Source organism: Podarcis liolepis (assembly GCF_965112155.1).
Source record: "Podarcis liolepis genome assembly, chromosome: 8".
Lineage (NCBI taxonomy): Eukaryota > Metazoa > Chordata > Lepidosauria > Squamata > Lacertidae > Podarcis > Podarcis liolepis.
In genome coordinates this window covers 62,242,576-62,257,577 of record NC_139560.1, presented here as the reverse complement: position 1 = coordinate 62,257,577, position 15,002 = coordinate 62,242,576, and the positions used below count along the sequence as shown (strand labels likewise).

Genomic DNA, 15,002 nt, shown 5'->3' with positions numbered 1-15,002 from the left:
ATGGAAAAAGACTTTAAAGCTGAGATTTTCCATATAATGAATACCAGAAGAAGAATGCTATTTTAAGTCAAGAAAGCTATGGGTCTCTAAAATAAAAAAGCTCAGCATAGATGCAACTACTATAGAATGTAAAACACTGCCATCTAATGGCACAGTTTATCACTGCTCTTAAAACCATGCAACCAAAGACCCATCCTGCACTTATATACTCAGAAGTCTCACTTACTGCTGAAGAAGCATGTCATTGGGTACACTAGCAGTGATTTGCTTATAGCATTGTAACCTCAATTTGTTTAGTGCTTAATGTACTAATTGTTCATATTAGAGACCCCTGCACCACATTAACTAAGTGCCATGCTTTCACCTCAAAGGCAGCGAGGAAAGTGTTCTCTGCCTCTTTCCATGGCAAGCCAAGTGAAAGTATTCTGAACTCTTCTTGAATCAGAGATATGCCTCCTCCTTGCCCAATTAGGCAGATTCTTGTTGCCCTTACAACAAATCTCCATCAGCATAATTAACTTCCTTACCTGAGGAATCTGAGCCAGTTCTTTCCATTCCTGCTGCATTGGGTCACTCAAAACCGACACAGAGTTTGGGCTCAAACATACGGGCCAAGAGATGGACTTTCAGCAGCAATGCCAGAAATTGATTTTCTTCTCCATCTTTGCAAAGCTCTTTATTTGGAAGAAAGAAATCCTCCTAAGTTTGGAGGACTCGTCCTTGACATGCTGCTTTTTATGAGGTTCCAAAGCTTTGGCAACTTAGGACAGAGCAGGGAGAAGGGTTGCAGTGTGTTCATGCACCTAACGCTTCAAGCTTTTTAATGAATTACCTGTCATTTGCAGCTTGTGGAGAATGCAGCAAGGAGTTAGACACACTGAGGACCTCTTGTCAAAAGCCCCTCCAAAACATGGACATGCCCTTGTTCCGAGTATGTCCACTAAAGAAAAGGCAAGGCAAGCCAATTTACCTGAAGCATTTAAACTGGTCACAAGGAAAATGTTTTGAAAATAATCCAGCCATGACAGGAAAAGGATGGTCTCATCTGATTCTGAGTTTTCATGGATAGTTATAGAACCAGAGTACAGAAACCACTAAGAAATCCTACCTAAATTTCAAAAGATATTTTTCTGTATCACTTTCCCTCTTTAACACTGCAACACTCTTAATACTATGACTCTGTAACTTACATAATAACACTCTCATGCAATAACTCCTTAATGAGTTAACTCCCCAACTTGCTCTGTAACACACTTTCTCCTTCTCTCTCTCTCTCTCTCCCCCCCCCCCTCAAAGGCCTACTCCTACCAAAGGCCTCTGGTAAATCATCTAGCAGTGTCACAATGGAGGATGTGTCACGGTTGCCTAGAAACCTTGCTCAACAATAAACCTTGCTCATCTTAATAGTAGTTGTCACAGGTTTCAAATGGATTAAGCAATTTAATTTTATTTGCTTAAAACAATTCTAGACTACCTCTCATCTAATGGATTCCAGTGCAGTGTCCAGTCATAAAAATATAAGAAAAACACTTTATTTAAGGTAGATAAGGACAAGATGAAACTATACAATTGAATATAAATATAGATGGGAAATGGCTATGTATTGTGAGTACTTACCTACTTTTAAAAATTTTCACCTATGATCTTTTTCTTTTACTTCTTTATTTTTTCTTTTTTCTTTTTTCTGATATCTTATCTTTCATTCCACTGCTTTATTGTGAATAGCAATTTATAGAGGTATAAATAACTGTAAATATGAAAAGAGACAAAATATTCTCTAATTTTTTTCCTTAGTTAGATGTATTTTCTTTTTCTTTTGTATTTTTGTTGTTGTGAATATGTATGTTTTCTAATTTGTACATATATATATATATTTAATTTTTAAAAATATTTTTATTAAGAAAACAACATAATATCCTTTAAACAAAAATAAGATTGAGAGGCAGCAAAAGACCAAAACAAAACTGAAGTTGAACAGAGGTCACATAATCACTGGGTAAATAAACATTTTGTAACCTGATGCCAGAAAGATTGTAATGTAATTGTAGCCAGCAAAACAGTTATGTATCCAATATGTGATTTACTGTGTGACCAACAACTTGGCTTGACTTTCAGTGTCAGTTAAATGTGTGGTTCTGAGAGTCATGCAGTTTTGAATTAGGAGAGAGCAGTGGGTTGGCTGAAACATCTCTGTGGAGCAGTAGCTCTCCTTGGGAATTCAATGCAAGTCTGGTGGCTATGGTGTCTGCTGTAGGAATGCCTAGGTGCTTCCATTAGGTACTGCTAGTATATTTGTAAATACTGTCACCTGTTACTTCCAAACTGGGGTTTAATACAGCAAATGGGTCATTCAGGTATCACAAATGGGTTTTTAGTAGCTGGGTTGTTGTCATTTTAACTTACTCAATTTTTCATGCAAAGAGCAAATCTGGATTAAATTGGGCCAGGGCGAAGATAGGCAACATTATGAGGACACTGCATGCATGGGCAGAAATCCCACAACAAACACCTTTCTGGATGCACATAGGAACAGAAACACTAACTCATTTTTTTAAATAAAGTGTGTATCTCTACCCCTCAATTATTTCTTTTGAATGCTATTTCCTTCACATCTCCCTTAGGGTCTCTGAAGTCCAATGGAAGATGAGGCAGATGATAGCAGACCAGCACCAAAAACTAGATGTCCCATGAGGGAACCAGGATTGGATCTCCTTAGAAGCTCCCTTCACCCCCTCCCTTTTAGTTTGCAGTGGTGGCACTGACAGAAGGGTGGCATTAGCTCTTTCCCTGGTGTTGCTTCCTCAACGTGAATCACCCCACAAAGCTTGCAGGGGGTGCTAAACTGTCCCACAGGTCCAACTGAAAACTCCTTTGCAGGCTGCTTTTAAGGGAAGGAAGGGACAATGGACCCTATATAATGACAGCAGATAACTCCCCTGAGATTGCCCACTGTTTACATAGCCTTGGGAAGAGAGGGAAAAGGTCTCCAGCATCCTCTTAGGAAAAGGAAAATGTCCTCCCATGCTTTGATACCAGACACCCTTAAGATCACTATGAATTAGTTTTCCCCACTGCTAATGCATTGGAGGTGTTTCTTTCCCATAGTCCTGCAGAGACAGAGGATTCTGCCACCCAAATTAATTTTCCAAAATGGGTTCCCCTAGCTCAATAAATGTTTGACACAAAGGTTTTACAGAACATATGCTGAATGTCTTTCCTCTCCTCTCCTCTCCTCTCCTCTACCTAGCCACTCATCCCTCCACAACTAGTGTGGTAGAGCCACATTCTTCTTCTCTAGCACTTGGGAGCAATGAATGAGAGCTTGAGTTGTACATTTGTTCCCATTAAAGTTGTTGTGTGGAATATGGTTGCCTGAGTTGTATGGGTACCTGATGGATGTTGTTCTCTGCTGATAACTGCATACAAAATTTACAGCATGTGCTGTTGTAATATGTGCTGTTTCAGGAGAGATGTTTTTATTTTATTTTAAGTGACTGCATAGCATATCTTTAAAGTGATCAAGAGACTGGTGCAGAATATTTTTCATATAGTCAAAACATTTTAACAATCTATTCCCAGTTCGAATAATTAGTGCAATTTACTCTCTCCCTGATTTTGTTTGGGAGCACTTTGTTTATAGTTTGCGTCTCAGTAGAGATCATTAACAGCCTAACTCTGCCCTTGACAAACTCTTTATTCATTTGCTTCAGATCAGATGTTTTCTTTTCACTACTGAGTGAAAATACATGAAATAGGGGTAGTCAACCTGGTGCCCTCCTGATGTTACTGGTCTACAAGTCTACAATTATCTCTGACCATTGACAATGCTGACTGAGGCTGATGGGTGCTGGAGCCCAGCAACACCCGGAAGGTGTCACACTGGCTGCCCCATGGAGGCATGTTCATGTACTGTTGCCTCCAAACTAGATCATTATGCATCTTGACTCTCAATGTAAGATGTTCCTGTTTCAAGTTCCAGGTTACACTGTAGAGAACAATACTTCTCTGTCCCTGTACTTCTAGTGCAATCTGAGATCTTTTTGCACCAACCATGGCTTAATCTAACTGAGTCTGCAGGATACTTCTTCTCAGCATGTAGTTCAATTTTAAACCTCTTATTACTTACCAGGATTTGTCTTCCCATCGCCTTATTGGTGGCACTTCCACTCACTTTTAAAACTAGACAGAATTCCAACCCTCATTGTCAAGTGAAATTTCATTTTCGGAGCCCGACTCGTATCTCAGCATATCTCTGTAAAAGGTAAAAAAATAAATAAATCTATGTATCAAATCTTTGGCAGTGGCATATTTCCATGATATGCCTGTGTATAGGTAGCTGCAATGAAAGCATTCCAGCTGGTACATAATATTGCACTGTAAAGGACACAGGTGAGATAACAGTAACTATACACAAACAGATTTGGATCTTTGACTATGTCACCCTTTTGGCAGTGGGAGTAGAATTTAGTATTGGGTTATGGGGTCACAGTGCTCAGAGTAGGAGACACCTAATCAATGTGCTGCAGCACTATTTTTCAACTTTTGACCCTCTGTTGAAAACAAAAGCCATTAATCAAACACTGTCTAATAGTCTTTAACATCCTATAGCAGCTGGCCATGTAAGAATTATTCCTGCCACACACTTAAGTGACTGCCTCTTTTCTCATTCCAGCTGTAGAACAATGGTGCAGAACCTGTGGCTCTCCATATATTGCTATATAACTCTCATTATCCCTCCTGATGTTATTGGTCTACAACTCCTATTATTGACCATGCTGCAGGAGCTGATGGGAGCTGGAGTCCAACAAAATCTGGACATCCACAGGTTCCCCATCCCTGCTTGTGTTTTTTCCAGAGCCTGTCAAGACTTTAAGCTGCTGGAGTCATTTGAACTATTTGCTAGATGACCTGAGATACAGCAATAAGTCATTCAACCCAGGGAGAAAGACTTGGATTTTGTTCTGGCCTGGCTAATCTGCATGGGCATAGCCAGGATTTATTGGGGGGGGCTTTATGTTATGGGGTGGAGAACTAAGTTATCTGCATTGCAATTGGTCAATTAGTTAAGTAATCTTATCTATTTACTTGATTTAGGGGAGCAGTTCCCCCTGCCACACCCTCTGGCTACGCCCCTGCGAATCTGCATAGCACCTGGCAAACCAACACACCCACATGCAAGCTTGTCAATTGCACTGTAAAAAAATGGGTCAAACTACTGGTCTCATCTGTGATATTACACAGTGTTTATACACACACATTCACAATGCACATGGGCATGGCACACTACAAATGCCACCACCAGCCCTGTGCTATTGCAGATCACAAATCTGCACTAAGTGCAAAACTATATTAGCTAGATTTATTTTTCTGTCCTTGCATCTCTGGCTTTGGCAATCAGGCAAGATAACATTCTGGGTAAGCCTGTAAAATTCTGTTGATAATGTCTATTTGCTCTGAAAATCAGTGAAAAGGTGTATTGAGAAGCAGTCTCATCATGATTTTGCACCTTTTATCCCATCTTAACTCCCAGGCAAGCAAAAGTAAATATTGCTTAACGATTAATTTGCTTCAACTTGTGGAGATAGCCAGTAGCTAATAAGGTTGTTGTTTTTTTAAGTGCTAGACAAATTGATAGCACACATGTCTATCAACAGACTATTTTGTAGGACAATAAAACCTTATCTATTAACTAAGGCCTTACTGGGTGTTTCATATGATGTCACAGTTTTTATTGTTCCTTAGATATGGCAAATATAAATGCTTATACTCCGATGGTCTTTAAAGCATTTTAATGGATTATCTTAATTATTTTAATAAAGAAATTAGGCTTTAACATATGGCACAATATTTTTTTTTGTCTTAAACATAAACTAAGCAAAATAATATAAACAATAGTTCATTTTAAAGCAAAATTAGATATATCAGAAACATAAAATAAAGTAAAATTAGCCGGGAAAAATCTTGAAGAATTCCAAGAATATTTAGAATCAGCAATGTTAAAGGTGTACACAACAAAACATACTCCAATCAATACAATGCTTTTTCACAAGGATGGGAAGAGACACAAAATCAGAAGGCTCATCAAAACCAGAGTTACCATATTGGATGAAATAAGTTTAATACTGCAACCAACTTCGTTAGTGTGCTGGTGGCAAGGCTTGCCTATGTTCTTTTCTACTGATGTAGTCTACAAAATTAAATCAAACTGCAAAACTTATCTAACTTGTTTTGACCTCATATAACCCTCAGTTTATACATCCATTTTTAAAATAAAGCTGTATCCCACACCATACAATAACAGTATTCTAGCAAGTGCTATTCTAGTAGAATACTATTCCTAGTAAATATTTCCCAAACCTTGCAATAGTAGGCCTTGCCACTATCAACATATGAACATTTCCTTATACTCTGATCCTTACAATCAATCAATCAATCAATCAATCAATAAAATTCATTGGGGCTAGATTTGGGGATTGCAAGATGTGCTGTTTGACTATTGCCTCAATTTCCTTGAGTATTCAACACTTAACTATTGCAGCCCCACTTGTGCCTGCTACTTGGCAGCTTCCCCCAGCACAGCAGGAAGAACCCATGGGTTATATAAGACAATGTGAGTGGCATCAAGTACCACCTGTGTGTTAATTTCAGCAAGATTTCTCTATACTGTACTGTACTAAAAATGAGTGGAAAGAGGACTTATCCCACAGTGAACTCTAATCATTGTTCCAACTTTTGTTCCCATAGAAGCTTAAGGCATCAAACATGGCCAAAATATGCTTCCATAAGAATTTTATAAATACTAAACACTGTGCTTTTAGTGGTCTTATACCGTAATTCATTAATAGAGAATGTTCAAAACTCAGCAGTTTTACGGGTCACACTGCCCTTGATCCCTGGATTAGCTAAAAAGGCCAAGTAGGCCCTACACAAGCAACCATGGAAGGGGGATATATTCAAACTTTCCCCTTAGGCTACTTTCTGTTATTAGAGTTTTGTCATAGATATCAACCTTCCCTTTTTTGCGGGAAATTCCCTTATTCCAGCACCATTTCCTGCTGCTTCCCACTGCTATCTGGGATTGTTAGATATCCCATAGACTGTCCCCAGGACAGGTGAGGCTGCTGATCCCTTATTTTCGAGGCTCCCCGGGACAGGTGAGGCTGCTGATCCCTTATTTTCAAATCTGAAAGTTGAAAGCTATGAGTTTGGGTCACATAAAAATCAAAGAGATGGAAGAGCCTTTTGAAGCTCCTTTGGGCCACATGTACTATGTTTATTAAAGATTGTTCTTGGACACAGCCATGGTAACTTTAGGAGGCATATAGAAATTATTTTAATCAATTTGCCATATCAGATATGATAAGCCGCATGGAGCCTTCATGATTACAGGCAGTGTAATCTGATAGCTGGATACTTGAGGACAAACAAGGCAGCATCCTTATTGCACAGATCGCATTTTCACAGCATCTGCCTGGCTGGTCAACCTTTGGGAGACGAAGTGCTGTGTTAAGAGGATCACAGTCTGCGAAATGGTTCGCTTCATGATGATGGATTCGAGAACTTGATTTGCTGATTGTGAGGAAGCAGGAGGAGATCCTGACAGTTACTGGAAGGGGGGGATGGGGCAAGAAATGCACCATTAGCGTTAACGCAGCGCGCGAGACGACCGTCCGCCCCACGAGCTCTGACTGCCTGACGACATTCGCGTCAGGGCAAGTCAAACGGCAGGCAGGCGAAATGTTAAAACGGGAAACGGCGGCTGCTCCGAGCGGTGATGACAGGTAACACCGCGGCTTACAGATGACAGCGCCTGAAAGGAAACCTGAGACCGGTTGCGTCTCTGTCCCCCTCCGAAACCCCACCCCCAACTGACTATATAACGAATAGCCCCGCCCGACCAACGTCAGTTCGCCCTGTTTCCCTCATTGGCTGGTACGCGTGCGTCCTACTCGCCTGGTTGGGGAGAGGAGGAGCCGTCTCTCTCTCGCGCGCTGTTTCGCTGATGGTGGCGCGCGCGCGCGCACGTGTCCCGTCAGGCGGAGGAGGCTGGCTGGAGGTGGGGCCTCGTGCTCAAGCACGCGCCGAGTAGCCGTTGGCCGGCCGTCCGGCCTGTGAGGGTGGGGGAAAAGAGGCGGTTGCTGCCCGTTGGCGCCTCGCGCGGGTACCTCCCCCTCTCGCGCTCCCCTCGCAGCTGAGGAGGCCATGAGAAGGCGGCTTCGGAAGGGGGCGGTGATGGCCTTTGCTGCTGCCGCCGCCGCCGCCCGGCAACTGCCTCCGTCTCCTTTCCTCCCGTCGGCCCCAAACCGCGGGGCTCTCCGCACCTGCCAGCCCTGAGGGAGGCCTCGGCGCGCGTCCCGCCGCTGGAGAAGCGGAGAGCGAGGGCCGCCGCCGCCTCCTGGCTCGTCCCTCTGCCGTCCTCGATGTCTCCCCCGCCGCGGGGAGCCCACCCCATCCGCGCCCCTTCGGCCCGCAGCGTCCCCTCGGGAGCCCGGCCTCGCCTTCTCCGAGACTGGTGGCGGAGCCAGCCGCGACTCGCCGGGAGGCGGCCCAGCGACGACGGAGCCGGCCAGGCCGCCGCCTCCTCCACCAGCGCGGCGGGGATGAAGGCGGAGGCGGGGGACAGCAGCATGATCAACCTGTCGGTCCAGCAGGTGCTGAGTCTGTGGGCGCACGGCACCTCGCTCCGGCACCTCACCGGTAACGGCCGGGCGCAGGGCGGGCGGGGGAGGCGTTCGGAGGCTGGGGCGGGCGAGGTTTGAAAAGCGGCCTGTGTTCTGTGTCGGAGGGAGAGGAGACGTTCCAGGCACTCCCATCCCAGGTGTCGCCAGAGGCTGGGGGGGGGGGGAGCTGGGGGGTGCACACACACTCGAGCAGGGCAGAGAAAATAGTACCCGGGAACGTGTGGATGTAAAAGTGGCTTCTGGTTCAAAAGGGCAGGTGAAAACGTGCGTGGCATCATAAATGGAGAGTAAGGGATGGCATTAGGTTGGAGCTTAATACGCACGCTGGAGGTCAGAGTAGCTGCAGTTTCTGACTTAGATCTATGAGGTGCTCCGATAACCCAAGGGACTTGACTGTGCACCTGTCTTCCTATGTTCCTTGCTGGGATGTCCCTGGGCCTTTTTGAAAAAATGCTGCTGTTCAGATCTGTGGCATCTGATCCGGGTATTTCCTGCAGGACCACGTACCAAACAGGTACAGGGCTTATGCTGTCTGATCAACTAAATGTTGCCTCAATTTAAAAACTTTTGGGGCACTTAAAAATGTATTTCCTTTCTCTCCCCCCCCCATTAGTGAAGCAACAGACTTTGTAAAAATATACATTATTTTTAATACAAACACTTAAACTCTAGTTGACAAGCATAGCTTTCGAAGATGTGTACACCTTGTTTTGTTACACAGCAAGTGAAAGCCTGTTTTAAGATTCCAGTGCATATATGTGTCATCAAAAATATTAATATATATTTCTTCACAACTATTGTTTAATTCATACTAAAATGTATGCTGATTTAATCATTAATTGCTTAATGTCAATTTGGTGACATTCCTCTTGCTATGCTTCTTCATCTAGAAAAGCTACATTTTTTGCTCTTATTTCATGCCCTCCAAGTACCCAGACTGCTAATGTGTTCAGTTAAAATTATGAAGTTATAAGAGCATGAACATTTGCTCTTTATCTTGTAAAGAAACACTGCCTTGCACAGTAACTACCAAGCCTTGCTTGGTAGTTGACTTTTCTGTTGACTCAGAAGTAAATCCTATTTTGTTAAATGGGACTGACTTCAAAAGAAGTGTTTCACAGTTGTAGGCTAAGAATTGCATTCACTGCTACACAAGCAGAACAAACTCTAACCTGCATGGTGGGGCTTCCTCTTCTGTCCTACAGCTCCCAGTGCACCCTCAAAATCTGTTCCAGATTTAAGGAGTGGGGAAAGCATAGGAGATTCTGTGTGAGCAGAAGTCAGCTTGTACAGAGTTGGCTAGAATCCCAAAACTGTAAACCTAAGTGATTTTACCTAGTGTCTTTGCACATTCATAGAGCGAACCATATAAACAATTTTCTCTTCTAAATTCTGCAGTGTAAAAGGCTATGTGGATGGCATGGTCGAAGGTGTACAGAATGGGAACCCTTTAGAGTTGTAGATTGATGGATGCAGTGCATAATTACATGAAATTCACTGCCATAAGATGTGTTGATGGCCACTGGCCAAAGGGATTAGGCAGATTTCTGGAGGATAGGTCCATCAACAATGAGCAATGATATTTAACTGTGGAACTTCAGGGTTCAGAGGCAGGATGCCTCCGACTGCCACACCAGTGAAGAAGAGCTTGTGGCCCTCATTCCCTCTTTGTAGGCTTTTTGAAAGCATCTGCTTGGGATGCTCACAGTAATGTGATTCATGGTCTTATCCAGCAGGGCTGTTCTTACAGTCTCAGATTGAGCTCCCCATCTGTAATCATACCAGTCTTTCTGGTAGTGCAGTTAGGATGATTACTGATCTAATTTATGTGAAGCTCTTTGAGCACTTAGTAAAAGTGCTGTATAAGTTTTATGCATCTAGCTATTCAGCACTCCGTCGGACACAGATATTTATTTGCCAGCATAATAAATCATATCTGAAGCATTTTTCTTAGTAAAAAGAAGATTCACTTATGGAAACTAACAAACATAAGTATAGGGTACCTGATTCTAGTACTGTTTCACAGAATACAGTGGCCCTGATCAAAAAACAATGGATTAGATGTGGTGTTCAGGTAAAAGTGTGTATACAACCAAAATGTGTCATTCTTTTTACTGGTACAGTACACTACTTACCACAACATCAGGCAGTGCATAGTCTTTGGAACTCCCTGTTCATTTATATTAGGCATTTCACTATTGTTTTTGGTGCCTGCTGAAAACTTTTTGCTTCAGCAAACCTACCCAAACATGTAATTTTATTATGTATATTATTTTAAAATTACTGGTTTGATTAATATTTTTAAACATATGTTACCTTTTTTGCCTTTATCATTTTTTAATGAAGGTTTTGGGGTTTTTTTCTTTAAACTACTTAGAAGTCTTCTATCTAGGAAGCAATGTATACACTTTGTTAAATAAAATAACATTATATTGTCTGTTCATAAATGGTACACAACATACTTACTTCAATTTTAATTTATTTTGATGAATTGTCCTGTTTTCCTACCTTGGCACACAAACTGAGCTTTCCACTACAGTTCTAATATCTATTTTGTGTGGCTATAGCCAATTTAGATTCCATTAGCGTATATATGAACTTCACATGTTCTTTGCCCTAGTACATACTTGCATCCTGACTCTCATTTTCCATTCCATTTGATATGTGGATGATAGTTCACAAAATCTTATGTTATAATTTTTTTTTAGCTTTAAGATGGCAAAAGGCTCTTTGTTGCTGTCAACATGCAAATACTCTATTAGAAATTGTTTTCTATTTTCTTGTCCAATCAACTAGTCTGGACATATGAAGACTGGCAGTGCATGCTGCAGCCACAGCAGCCTGCAACATGGTCAGGATTATAAAGGATTCAGTGGGTACCATTTAATTTCTAAATTAAATCTCATGATTCACCATTACTTACTTATTGCATTTGTATCCCAGCATTTTTCTCAAGAAGTTCAAGGTGGTGTACATGATTCTCCTCTTCATCATTTAATTCCCCCAACAACCCTATGGGGTAGGTTAGCTGAGAGGCAGTGACTGGCCCAAGGTCACTCAGTGAGTTTCATGGCTGATTGCATATTTGAATTCTGGTCTCACCGGCCCTAGTCCAAAACTCTGACCACTATACCACACTGGGTCTCGGGACCTGAGGATTTCAGCTTCTATGGCTCCAGCTCACAAAGGTGAACACTTGTTAACAGTTTTGATATACAGTACTTCTAGCTAACCCTCCATGGTTCTCTCTTGGAAATAACTGCAAATTTTTAGTGCTAGTTTACATTTTATCTGTTAGTTAACTGTATCCTCAACAACTAAAAGAGGGGGGCGGGGAACCAAATTTTCGGAAAATTTCCCTGCCTGATTGCCAAGGAAGCATTCAGCAAATATGTTGTTTTTGTTTGGTGTGTTTTACATTATTTATCTTTTAAGGTTATTTGAATGAAGAGATATGAGGGATATATTTAGACTACTTTTAAATAAACCAGACATAGTATAAACTATTATTATTATTATTTGTAGACCACCCTTCATCTGCAGATCTCAGGGCAGTTCATAATGGAATAGAAATTGATACATGCAGTATAATATAATACTTAAATTTGAGAACTATCTGTGTGATCTGAAGTAAGTTTTGTTAAAGCAGCATTTGGCTAACTTAAGTCTCTGTGTGATGCAATACATAGTTTTAGGAATTGTTTCCTTTGGTGAAAGATTTCTGCCTTTTATACAGCTAATTCTGTCTCCTTTTGAGAGCATGCACTGGTTTCACAACTTTGACACTTTTTCTCAGTGCTAGTTGCGTTTAACACTAAAGGACAAAATCTATTTTTATCCAGCATGTGTACAATATGTCCTAGAAAGATAAATTTGGTTATTTAGGACATTCAGTGATAAAAACTATTGTTGGAATTTCCTCACAATTTCAAGTTGGTCTGAATAGCTGCTATGTAGCATTCGTTCATTCTTCAGGGTTTAAATATTGTTTCCACTTTGATAACAATTGGAAGCAATGTATTCGTAACTTAAATATTCTTGGCAACATCAGGAAAAAAGCCCTTAGTTTGGCAACTTGCTACTTTTAGAGATGCTGACATGTTTAAAGGTGAACGACCAGTAAAATTTCAGAAGGGATTAGTATTTACTTATTGCTCCCTGTAAGGTAATTTGTTTTGGCTAGCTGTCAGAAATTGTTTATAAGTATAACATAGATTAAAAAATTGGAGCGTTTAATATTTGCTCAAAATAGTTTGTTAATAGGGGGACCTTAAGTGTGCAGAGAAATGGGCAGTGGACAGCATCATAGAAAGTAGAATAAAGTTATTAAATAAGTATTCTGTCTGCATGCTTTTGTATCTCTTTATAATTCCTCAAAATATGCAAGGTTTTTTTTCTCTTTGATTTAATCATTTTTTCTCAAACGTTAACCCACTCTTTGATTGCTTTCTTCCAGAAATGTGGTACTGGGTTTTCCTCTGGGCTCTCTTCTCCTCTCTCTTTGTCCACGGTGCTGCAGGAGTTTTAATGTTTGTGATGCTGCAGAGGCATAGACAAGGGAGACTAATCTCTATCATTGCAGTCAGCATTGGATTTCTGGGTTCTGTAACTGGAGCTATGATAACCAGTAAGTCTTAAAATGTTCAAATACTTCTTTTTGAATATTATTTTTTAGCTATTGTAGTAAATGATTTTTGGTTCATTACACTGGAGTTCTGTGAGGCTTACAGCTGCTGGGGTTGTTCAGTGGCTGATGGAAGGGCCATATAAAACTGGCAGCCATGATTTTTCATATGTCTCAGCTTTAGGAGGAAGAGAAGCAGGGTGCTACCACAGAGCCAGCCTCCTAGTAGTAGTGTCACTTCTTCTTCCCAGGGTGGGGCAGGGTGATATTCTAAAACAAGCTTTTTAAATCTGCAGCACTTAACTCCTCTGTCAGATGTTGTTTGGAGCTTGTTAACAGGTAGCTGTGGAAACTTAAGTCCGGGTTAGCACATAATGCTAATCTGTGGTTTATGAAATTGTGATTTATTTAAATCATGTTTTGTTTGATTCTTTGAACCCTGAACTTAGGAGGTTAACTATAGCTTGTTAATTGCCAACTAATTCTGTTCTAAGGCATGGCTTAAGTTCACTTACAATCTTTTGTTTGTCTTAACTATGGCTTGGTGTTACCTAAATCCTTCTCAAGCTATGATTTGATTGGCCACCCAGCTCAGACTCCCATTAAGTTACAAAAGGCTTGAGACAAGAGCCTCTGGAAATCAACAAAGCTTTCACAAATCAAATCATGGTTTGTTTGGTCATCTGCAGATCAATTTGTGTGTTTTTTAGTGGTTTTTTAAAAAAATAATTTTTATTATCGTTATCTGCAGATCAATTTATTGTTGGCTCCTGGTTTGTTAAACAAACCATGGTCTAACATTATGTGAGTGCTTAATGTTTGACAGAATTAAAGATCTAAAATTTCCAGAAATGTTGAAACCTTGAGAAAAAGGCATACATTTGAAGGGGGGGGGGAATGTTGGAGAAAATTGGAATATATTATCAAACAAAGTTAATTTACTTTTTAAGCAATATAAAATGCATCATTTTTAACTTAGTTACCGTTGTAAAACTTGGCATATTTATGGCAATTGCAGAGCATGTTTACGTTTACCGGACTTTACTCCCTGGTAAGCAAACAATGGGGACGCGGGTGGCGCTGTGGGTAAAACCTCAGTGCCTAGGACTTGCCGATCGTATGGTCGGCGGTTCGAATCCCCGTGGCGGGGTGAGCTCCCGTCTTTTGGTCCCAGCTCCTGCCCACCTAGCAGTTCGAAAGCACCCCTAAGTGCAAGTAGATAAATAGGTACCGCTTTATAGCGGGAAGGTAAACGGCGTTTCCATGTGCTGCGCTGGTGCTGGCTCGTCAGAGCAGCTTCGTCACGCTGGCCACGTGACCCGGAAGTGTCTCCGGACAGCGCTGGCCCCCGGCCTCTTAAGTGAGATGGGCGCACAACCTTAGAGTCAGACACAACTGGCCTGTACGGGCAGGGGTACCTTTACCTTTACCTTTAAGCACACAAATAATTAGGGTAGAAAGTATAAAGGCATTCCATTTTTACAAATAAAACATAAAATTTACCCAATATTAGAGCTGCACCTTATACTAAGCAAATATATAATAGTGTGGTTTTTTCCCCTGTTTGGGAAGGGTGCAGGGAGTTGAAAACAGAAACACTGTTTGGTTTGCTAAAACAATTGTGTGTCATTTGGACAGAAACTTCCATTTAGTCTCAATATTAAAGGATAGCAGCATATTTAAATACAAAGCGTAAC

General features: G+C 41.3%; 1 protein-coding gene and 1 long non-coding RNA gene across 8 annotated transcripts in view; one reads left to right on the top strand and one right to left on the bottom strand.

The window, feature by feature from the left end:
* Nucleotides 1-8,075, bottom strand: part of LOC310714405 — a 57,624-nt gene extending 49,549 nt beyond the window's left edge. The window contains exons 1-4 of one of the 4 annotated variants that reach the window (XR_014529711.1): nucleotides 7,954-8,075; nucleotides 4,127-4,252; nucleotides 1,191-1,373; nucleotides 235-674 (exon numbers count right to left, since the gene is read on the bottom strand). This is a non-coding gene — a long non-coding RNA (uncharacterized lncRNA). Of the gene's footprint in view, nucleotides 1-234; nucleotides 1,374-1,621; nucleotides 1,748-4,126; nucleotides 4,253-7,953 lie in introns of those variants that run through there. The other 3 variants (XR_014529708.1, XR_014529709.1, XR_014529710.1) reach the window with 3 other exon arrangements.
* TMEM170B (transmembrane protein 170B) overlaps nucleotides 7,981-15,002 on the top strand; it is a 31,292-nt gene continuing 24,270 nt past the window's right edge. For all 4 annotated transcript variants that reach the window (XR_014529638.1, XR_014529639.1, XR_014529640.1 and 1 more), the window contains exons 1-2: nucleotides 7,981-8,697; nucleotides 13,138-13,308. Coding sequence is in view for 1 of the 4 variants with exons in the window: in XM_083519763.1 (XP_083375889.1) it covers nucleotides 8,421-8,697; nucleotides 13,138-13,308 (448 nt within the window). In the remaining 3 variants the exon portion in view is untranslated. The remainder of the gene's footprint in view (nucleotides 8,698-13,137; nucleotides 13,309-15,002) is intronic.